A 10,950-nucleotide genomic window follows, 5' to 3' on the forward strand; every position below is an offset into this window, starting at 1 on the left:
TGGGACATACAAAACGTTTTTTAACATAAATTCACTTTCGTTTGTTTTTATGCGAACGACACCGATGCCCATTGCATTAAGTGATCCATTTCCCGCTACTAGCACTCTCTGTTTTAGTTCAGTGTACTCAAGAAATAACGCGCGATCATTACACATATGTGACGTAGCACCACTGTCCACACACCAACCGTTGTTATTGCGACTTATTTTATTTTCATCAGAGTACAAGGCCATGTTTGGAGATACACACACAAACGATTTTTCACCAGTTTCTTTGCCCTGATGTTTCTCACCACTTTGTTGTTTTTTAGCATTTCTACATACCGCGGCGAAATGGCCTCTCTTGCCGCAAACGAAGCACACTCCGTTATTTCGCCGTTGTTGATCGCCTTTTCCTTTTGCATTTTTGTTGCTATGCGCTATGTATGCATGTTGTCCGCTATTATTTGCGTTTACTTTTTGCGATTGACTTTTACGTTCGGCTTCTTCCAATAACTTATTTCGCAATGTTGTGAAATTTGGAAGGCTGTCACGAATTTCCATTGCTATTACGAAATTTTCAAATGATTGAGGCAAACTCGATAATAGAATTATTACAATAATTTCATCACTCAGGGTGATACCCACTTCACTCAGTTTGTCTATAATACAAGTAAAATCATTTAAATATTCAACAACATTCATTTCTTCCGACAAACGCAAATTTAAAAGACTTTTATACAGTGTTACTTTACGAGCTGGCCCTCTAGCTTCGTAAATATCTTTTAATTTTTTCCACGCTTCTGCTGACGTGCAACAATATTTTATGTAATTTAACTGCGTTGGTTTCACTGACAAAATTATGGATGCTAAAGCTTTCTCGTCTGCTTTAACCCAATTTTCGTATTCATGTTCTGGTTTAGGTATTTCGCCATTTGCAATTCGCCATGCATCAGAATGAATAAGAACGCCACGCATTTGGACACACCAAATATCATAATTTTTATCGTCCAACTTTTCTATTGAGAACATATTGCTCGCCATTTTTACGCCGTTTAAGAATTTTGAACACCTTTTATTAAATTCTTTTTAGTTTTTACTTTTTACTTAACTTCACCAAAGACACCATATGCGCACTTATACAAGAAGTGCTGTACTTTTAAATAAAAGCCGGACACACCGTTTTTTGTCTTTTAGTAATATTGTGTACTTTTGATCACACTAGCATTGATCTGGGCCCATAACCTTTGTTGGGTTTAAATTGAAAGTACACGATATAGAGGATATTATAAGTATATGTGTTTATTGAATGGCGGCAGCTTATGAACTGAACTACATTGTATTGTTGTACATACTCATTGCATGACAGAGTTACCAGAAAGATAATTGAATGAATATGTTAACGTTTGTGTTGCCATATAAAATATACGTTATTTTCAACACTTAGCATTCTACTCGTCTTCAGGGAGTAAAACAAAATTAATTTTGTGCCTCAACCTAACCGTAAATTTAACTTAACCACTAAAAGACCATAAATATAAAAAAATGCAGTATAAAATGATTATTATCCCGCATTTTTATAAGACATTTATTAGATGATATCATGACTAAGTTTGACTCAATATTATGAGTAAGTAAGAAGTATTATTCACAGTCTAGAAATGTGATACATGAATACTTTATATTTAGCAATATTAGTCCATAAATTTAACTGTCTGAGTAAAATACTTTATATAGATTTAGAAATTATTGGATAAAAGTGAAAAAGTTCTTTGAGTCAGACAAAAGGTTGCATTAATTCAACGTATCTATAATTACTATAGTCTGAAGCGGTTAGATAAATTATTATTTTTATTATTGTTACTATAAATACTTATATTGGGACTATTTTCTTGAAAAACCGCAAATTATATTTCTTAATGGGCAAAATAGAAAATATGTACACTAGATATATAAGCACCTATATGAAATGAAAGTGGAATGAAATTCCACAAATACTTGTAAAATAATAAATCTTATGAAGTGTTATACTAAATAGGGATACAGAATTAAATGAGTAATGAGTTAATTTGAAATGCAATCACAGAAATGTATTTTGAAGCTCAGCATATATAAGGGGGTCTGCGCCTTTATCGGCGTAGTATTCAAACTGGTTGTGTCGAGTAATTGTAAGAAATGCATACTTTTTTTTATGCTCTGGTTCTCGTAGCCTGTGTGTGGGCAGAGCTTGATGATGAATTGCTCAACGCCGAGTGGAAGTCGTTTAAATTTGAGCATAAAAAGAGTTATTGGGACGAAACGGAGGAGCTTCGGCGCCTGAAAATCTTTCAGAAGAATAGGCTAATAATCGCAGAGCACAATGCACGCTGGGCTGCAGGGAAGGAGACCTACGAAATGGGTATCAACAAATTTTCGGATATGACGTCTGAGGAATTCAACCGCAATATCTTGGGATATATGAATGTTACTGATCCAGATGAAAATATTTTAGACACTATCACTTACATCCCTCCAACCCACTTAACTATACCAAACGAAATCGATTGGCGGAGATCAGGCGCTGTCACTCCAGTCAAATTTCAGGGTTACCATTGTGGATCCTGTTATGCTTTTTCGGTAACTGGAGCCCTAGAAGGTCAACATTTTCGAAAAACAGGTCAACTGGTTTCACTCTCTGAGCAGAACATAGTGGACTGTTCGCGTGGTTATGGCAATAGCGGGTGTCAATCCGGATATTCGGATCGAGCTTTTCAGTATATAAAAGACAACGGAGGAATCGATACTGAAGATTCGTACCCATATGAAGCTAAATTGCGAACATGCCGTTTCAGAAGAAATAGCGTTGGCGCAACTCTTTATAGTTATGTGCGTGTTTTGGACGGCAGTGAGATGTATTTAGCTTATGCTGTTGCCACTGTGGGTCCAGTGTCGGTGGGTGTTGATGCACATACAGGTCTACAGCACTACAAAGGTGGCATATTTTATAATCCATACTGCACTAACAATCGTAATCATGCAGTGCTTGCTGTTGGCTACGGATCGGATAGGTATTTTGGGGATTACTGGTTGATTAAGAACTCTTGGGGCCAACAATGGGGTGAAGAAGGATATTTTCGACTTGTTCGGAACAGAAATAATCATTGTGGCATCGGCTACGGGTGCTTTTATCCATTGGTTTAAGACATATATACTTGTATATATACATGTGTACTATTTTTTGTGCTATACAATTTTTTAAGCAAAACTGTTTTGTGACTTAATAGAAGAATCGGAAGAATGTGAATTTAGAATTTAATGTATTAACTTGATTTTGAAAGAAAAGTAAAATAACTATAAATTATTGAACATTTAATGCCATCTCTTATTTGATGTAAAAATTAAAATGTGTCGTGAAATTGGATATTTCCGTGAGCACAGTGAAGTTCAGTCTCATCTCGATGTGCTAGGATGCATGGCCCTAAAAATTAATTTTATTTTTATTTTTAGAACAGTTCTATCGATATTTACTTATTAAAAATATGTTTTTTTGTTTTGATTACCCCCTTTCTCAGCTAGAAATTTCGTTAATGTTGTCCGCAAATCCGTAGCAACAAAAATTTTTTTTGGGTATGTGGAATTTCGCTGTCTCGTTTTATCGGCTTCAATTGGATACGTCATCTTTTCAGAACACTTTCCCTAATTTTCAGGACAAAGCTTCAATGTAGTCCGATTTGCTTTAAATTGAGATATAGGGACAATTTTGTAAATCTTAGAAGAATGTAGTAGTTGTCATTTATTTAATAACAAGTTCTTCACGGCAACGTTAACTTCGCAATACTTGTATAGTACGCACAAAATATTACATCCAACTCACATCAAATTTATCCGAAAGTAAAGAAAAGTTTAATAAGAGCTTGTGCTGTTTTTAATGCGTGCATAAGTTAATCGCATAATTTACTTTTAATATCTTTTGAATGGACTTTAATTATGTAGCTACTTGTCGAAGCGAACGAATGTCCGTTCAATTCATTCGATGAGTTCCTTCCTGTAATTTATAAATTGTGCACTTCTGTGCAGCGATCCCATCGTTTATAATCTCCTCTTTTTATTTTCTGCCAACGTTTCAATATATTTGGATGTTGCAGTTCGGCTTTACTGCAACGTTGGTGGAATATACTCTTGTTGACCAACATTTTCGAGTTGATGATTAATAATAATATAACCATACCTATTTGGTTGCACTTGTATTTCTTTGTTATGAAGTCATTAATCAAGTTCTCTTTAGTCTGAAAATAAACAACTCAACTCTGTAGAAATATGAAGTCCATTTTTCTTAAATCATTCTAGCAATAAACTAAGTGTTCGTATCAGTAAGCAATTGTCCAATTAAACTACAAAGGCAGCTCTCAGTTCTCTTCTCGTTCATAGCAACGAGGGTTAATATGTATTTAATGCAGAGACCAGACGCTGTCGGCACTGTCGTTGACAATCAGCCACACGAAATACCTAAATCAAGTTAATCAGCATATTTAAATGCAGAAAACCATTTGCAAGTCCACTCACTACACACCCATGCGAGTACAGAGAACACACACAGACCATCGAAGGCTCACATGTCAGCACGTCAGAGCCAAAGTCATGTAATCAACCATCTGGAGTGTGTGTCATTTATGGCCAAAAAAAAAAAAAAAAAAAAAAAAATCAAGAATGTGAGCAGGAAAATCGCTTGTGGCTCAGAGTCAGACAGTTGGGCACAAATTGATGTCTGAATTGAACAAAAATGAAGAGAGGCAGTGACCAGGGCATCATATGATGGAGTATTTATGCAGGCGGAATAAGCGATACCAATTCAATTCAATTGTTATACAATATTCTCAGACATGTGATATGAGTAATGTAATTAATATTAATAGAGCACCCGACCGGTCGGGCTTGTTTCTAGGCGTTTGTAGGCCTGTCGCCACAATGGATAATTAAAATCGATCTGAATTTGTCATTAGTAAGAGCTACACACAAGTATATACTTGTATGTATGTACATATGTAGTATAATGCCTAATGACTGCTGAAAGGTTATTGCTAGTTGCCTTTCTATAATGCTAAACAGTAGATTATACATGTGCTCTGCCTATATAGACACCCTACATACTTATGTCATTTATTATTATTATATTTAGTTTCGTAAAGACTGCCACTAATTGCTTCGAGCTCAATAACAGCTGCTGTCTCTCCTAACATGTCAAATCGATAATGAAAAATTGTCAATCTAAGTTCTTTGCGAATTTTCAGCCCTGGCGGCAAATGGCGTTTGCCTCGTTGATTGGAAAAGTTAATTAAGCATGGAATATACAAACATTGGCAGTGCCTGCAAGGAAATTTCCATTGCTAAAATTTTATTATTTAGCAAGTGTAAAGAAGCATTGATGCGGGATGTGCTCATATGACGGATGTGTAATCGATTCTGTCACCCCGTCGTTCTAGGAACCTAAGCTAATGCATAATAATTATATTCATGAATGCAAATTGTGAAAAACTTTAAAGTTGCTTTCCTTCAGAAAATTCTTTGTAAATTATGGCTCTAAATTTTATATATTTGTAGCATTTTGGCACTAGTGTTCAGCATCCAAGAACTATTTGTCATAACAGTGGTAGTGGTTACAAGAATTTAGCATTCCATGTCGGACTGGAAAATAAATTTCCCCCACCGGGTTGGACATTTTCCTTTATCTCTTTTCGTTCCCTAATTATTTGAAATAGCTCTGAATTAGAATTTAGTTTTCTCCTCTAATTATACTCTGTACATGAAATGTACAAGAGTATATTAGGTTTGCGGGAGCTGAAAAATGTAACAGGCAGAAGGAGGCGTGGCAGACCCCACAAAGTATATATATTCTTGATCAGCATGACGAGACGAGTCGATCTAGCCCTGTCTGTCTGTCTGTCTGTCTGTCCGTCTGTCCGTCCGTATGAACACCTGGATCTCAGAGACTATAAGAGATAGAGACACCAAATTTTGCACAAAGATGCGTTATATGTGTATTCTATACGAGTTTGTTTTATTTTTTTGATTTTCCCCCCCACTTCCCCCCTATGGGGGTTTTCCCGATTTTCCATTCGTATAATCGCCTATATCTCGGAGACTATAAGACCTAGGAACACCAAATTTTAGTCCCAGATGCCTTATGTGAATACGCAGAAAATGTATATTTTGGAATTCCCCTCCCTCCCCCCTCTACCCCGCAAATCGTAACTCCCGTAATTCTTGGAATTTCGAACTAAAATTTTGGAAATACCCCCAGTTGGTTATTATGTGTCCGTATGCCAAATGATAGACCGATTTAACAAGAAGTTATAGCCATAAATATATTTGCTGATGCAGCGCTGCTGCAGCGCTGCTCAAGCGCTGCCCGCGGCTGTTGTTGATGTTGCTGTTTGGTTGACTGCGAAAATGCTTACACAGACACGAATTGATGCGCATAGGCATACATACACTCACACAGACGCAATTGCTATGTAAATGTGCAATTATACACCCTTTACGTGAGTTCGAATACCGAGAGAGGTAAAATCGATCAAATTTTTTTTTTTTATTTTCTTAATTTTTTTATTTTCTATAATTATTGCAAACATATGTACAGAGTATTTCAAAGTCAGGACACCCGACTTTAGCTTTTTTACTTGTTTCTATTTTCTGTTAGATCTATGACGTCTCTGATAACATTTGGCTGTAGATCGGGGCATAGCTGGCCGAATATGGCGAATAAAGTTCCTTCAAAGCGACGGAGGCGTTGATAGACCCATAATTGTATATATTATTGTAATTTGCATGAACAGCATATTTTGTTGATTTAATAATTCGCTTCATTTCATCGATTGCTGCAGAGCATAAAAGGCACTCCAAAATATTGGAATGTGTCACACTGACTGGAAATTAATCTGCCAGCTTTTCCCTTTGGGTCCAGGGCATAAAAAGGGTATATTAAGTTTGTGCAAAGTATGTAACAGGGAGTAGGAAGCATCTTCGACCCTGGCCTGAACTGGACTGGACAATATTTATTGAAATTAAAAATTTGTCAAAGGAAATGTTATGGCTTGCATTCATTCATAAATATCTTTTGAAGTGCACAAAATGTGAAATTCAAACTAAACATGCTGTTTTTGCTTTTGGTTTCTGCAGGGATATGGAATTCTTGTGGAAAAGGCTAGGAAAAAGATGCATGCACGAGCATGCATAAATTTGAAAAGAAGTATATATTGTATATTGTATATATATTATTATTTGATTAGATTTTGCTTAAGCTGTTTAATATCGGTTGTATTGTGTCACAGCTTGTGTTTGTCGAGATAAGCAAATAATTAAAAGTTCAATACGTTCGCTTGTTTAAACAACGCAAATATATAATGAAATGAAGCATTAATTTTAGGCACATACTTGTATGTGGAATTAACAAGGAATGGTAATTTTTATTTTACGTTCAGAACTTGAAAATTTGCCATATGACATTCACAAGACCGACAAAAAAACATAATTGTGCCGAAAATTGAAATGCCACAATCACTCAGGCATTTCCCAAGTACGTGCATGCACAGGGGCTTTAAGGAGCATGGAAACACACACTGCGGCACATCTGTACAACATTTACTCGTACATACACAAAATTACAAAATACTCTTACACATGTATCTTTGGTGCTCATGCTGCGTTCTTGAAAATAAAATAAAATTAATTTTTATGCAAAAATCTAATAAACTCAACATGCCTGTGCCGGCGACCACTTCTGGAGCCACCTAAGCCACTCTACGTCTACTCAAACCTGCCCCCACCCAGGTGAGCCATTCGGTTCCATTTTACATTGAAACAAAAAATTATGCGCGGCTGCGAGCTGTCGGGCAAGAGACTTGCTCAGGGCGCCGAGACTATTCCCTGCCCCAATCATCGGAATGTCAACCCAATTTTGTATTTACTTTGCCAATAGTAAGTGACACAAACATTTGACATCTTTTAAATTGAATTAGGCTAATGGTATTTCAAATGAATATACAAATAAAGTAATGTGAAATGAAAAATGTATTTTTCTAATTTATTTAATGTTGTATTGAAATAACTTCAACCGTTTTTCTATCCTTGGATTTCAGTAATCAACCATTTTTATTACTTGACATCTCACGTAAATATTTTGATAATACTTTACACAACCTTTTGTAAAAATAACTGTTATTTTATTTTATATTTTTTGAAAAGCAACTAACTCAACCGGCTCAGGACAGGCATTGAGTTATTTGCATATGTCCGTCCATACATGGTTTTGTTTAGTTTTGTTTATCTTTTAAGCAAGAACCACCTAAAAAGTGTTCCCTACATAGATCGTTTTGACTTCGGCTCTTTAATTATTTTAAAGTTTGTAAACAAATAGTAAACACACTTAAACATAGGGGTTTTACAAATATATTCACAAAAAATGCAAAACTTACATATTTAAATATTATTATTTTAGTTGTATTTTGGGTTATATATTATTTTTTTTGTTTGACTTTTACAAAGCTACAAAAATTTAAAGCTCTACAGCTCTTTACATAAATTTAATATTTTCAAATTTTCTTTAACCTGTTTATAATTTTGTTTTACTGAATCAAACAAACATTATTGGCAACAAACATCTCGAAATATTGTCCATCCTAGACAAGTACTCTTAGCCTGGCATGTAAATGCTCTGCTTTGGTTACCAGGTGTCAGCATCACAATTGCAATTATATGGTTTTGGCCTGCAGACATGCCTAGGGGCTTAAAAATATACAAAAGTTACTACCCAACTTAATTGCCATAAGCTGTGCTGTCTGGACCAGTGACGTCAAATTGTTCGCCAAAAACTCTCAGTGGAGGCATGAGAAAGTTGAAGGTTTTGTTGTGTTTTGGGTCTTCGAAAAAGTTATAAATAACAATAGCCATCTCCTCTACGATGCCTCACTGTGTAGTCCTTTCAGTTTATTAAACCATATACTTTATTTCAAAGGGTTCGTTTAAAAACTGTTGAGATGATTTTCACATTTTAATGAGCTGAAGTGAATGGCCTGGGAGATGTAAAAATGTGTAAAATGTACATTTTAATAGAGCTCCCCAAATGGATTCTACCAAGTGTTGACTAACCATTTTCAGGCAAACATTTAAATTTGTAATGCTGAATAATTTCTTGCTTAAGTGCTCATCCCTTCCCAACCCTTTTTGATTAACCAATAAAGTGCTTGCGGTTGTGCCGAAAGGTGTTGTGCCTGTACAAGACCTTCATATTGACGTTATTTTATGTAGAAAAGCAATTCCTGTTTTGCCTTTTGTAATACGATTTTTTGATAGCAAAAGGTCAACAGATTAGTACGAAAAATACAAGAAAATGTTTTAAACACTCTTTAAAAACTAGTAAATAAATATATGTATTAAAAGTGTTTGGTTATAGTCAGAGATATAGGCAGGAGTACACAAACAAATTATTATCAATTAAGACATTTCAAAACCTCTAAAAACATATATATAAATATTTGTTTGTAAGACAATGAAACTTAATTAAAACTTAACTTAAACCAATTGCCAAACAAAAGTAGCTCGTGAAATGAACCGCTGTCCCAATGACGGTCATAAGATCTAAAGCTACAACCCAGGGCCAATGTGTAGGGAATATTTTCCGATGAGTATGCTTGGCAACGTAATTAATTACGAATATGTAATGAATTCATCAAAGAAAAAACGTTCGAGTTATTTGTGAACACAGGTCTCCAATGGGGATGCTAGGCAACATAAGAAACTTATGTAATCATTTATTTAGTTAATAAAAGAAGCAGGTTACCTTCTTCTATTTAGATAGTCCTGATTTGGGCTTTAGATGGCTGTCCAAATAAAATGAAATCTATATAATTTAAAGAAACTTATATCGCTTGCACTTGACAATACTATTGATTGTTAAAGCTATTTTGATATAAAATTCGTTAGTGCTAAAGAAATAAACGTGCGTTTTAATCAAAACAATCGAGTCAATCCTGTATTTACTGCTAAGTGAGTTCTCATCCTTAAGTTCTCACGTGTTGTTTTTCAGATTTGTCAATCATGCAAAAAGATAAAAGGGGTGTCTTCCTTTCTTAATATTTGGGCGCTGACAGCAAACACTTAGCTAAGGAGCCATAAACCTTAAGTGAAGCACACTTCGAATATTTTATTCGTGCTGCTTGATTTTGCTTTTATTTCTGCATATGTCAGATTTCATGAATTGCTGTGCTCGACGAACTTAATTTACAAAGTAAACGTAAATGCTGATTTAATTCTCATTCTAAACAGCACACGGGTGCGCGCACATGTGTGTATCTGTATTCGTATGTGTCGCATAATTTACTTTTGAAGCATACTTTTTGGGGCTGTATTATTGCCAATCGGAAAATGGCAGCATCTTGCCGCTCATGTGTGCGAAGGTGTAAATGGCAGTTCGATCTTTTATGACTTTTGTTGTACCTTTTTTGCGAACCCATACACGTTTTGGAGGCGTAGACGAGCCCCAAAGTTTATGATGCGGAAAAGCATGATAAGCTAGTGGGTGAGTTGGGTGCGGGTGTGCGAGAGGGTGTGCGCAGCTCATTTAGAAACAATTTTCTGTAGCAACTTGTGGGAATAACATGCTCATTAAATTAAAAATATAAATAATGTAAAACGCGGTAATTAGCTCTTGTGATTGTGTATGTTGCACTTTTTTCCGTCGACTTTGTAACTTTTTGCTTGAATTATAAGTAGAAATACCTTCAATTAACAAACTACGGCTCCCATTTTAATATTTTTACATCGAACATGTTGCACAACGGGCCAGGAGCAACAAGTCTGCGCACAACATGTTGTGTTTTGCCATTGCCTGAAAATGGCCCGAGCATTCTGAAACTTTAGCTTGACTTGTCCTGCTGTTTCCCATTTTCTTTAGACCATACATTGTTCAAGTCCTCCCCCCTCCCCGCACGCGACATT

General features: G+C 35.6%; 1 protein-coding gene across 1 annotated transcript; it reads left to right on the forward strand.

The window, feature by feature from the left end:
* The first annotated feature begins 2,154 nt into the window (after positions 1 to 2,154).
* On the forward strand, positions 2,155 to 3,159 carry LOC115622343 (cathepsin L1-like). The gene has a single exon (XM_030516255.1). It carries the CDS (start codon positions 2,155 to 2,157, stop codon positions 3,157 to 3,159), a length of 1,005 nt encoding a protein of 334 aa, XP_030372115.1.
* Positions 3,160 to 10,950: the final 7,791 nt, after the last annotated feature.

The sequence above is a fragment of the Scaptodrosophila lebanonensis genome, unplaced genomic scaffold (assembly GCF_003285725.1).
Source record: "Scaptodrosophila lebanonensis strain 11010-0011.00,11010-0021.00 unplaced genomic scaffold, SlebRS2 tig00000043-arrow-pilon, whole genome shotgun sequence".
Classification (NCBI taxonomy): domain Eukaryota; kingdom Metazoa; phylum Arthropoda; class Insecta; order Diptera; family Drosophilidae; genus Scaptodrosophila; species Scaptodrosophila lebanonensis.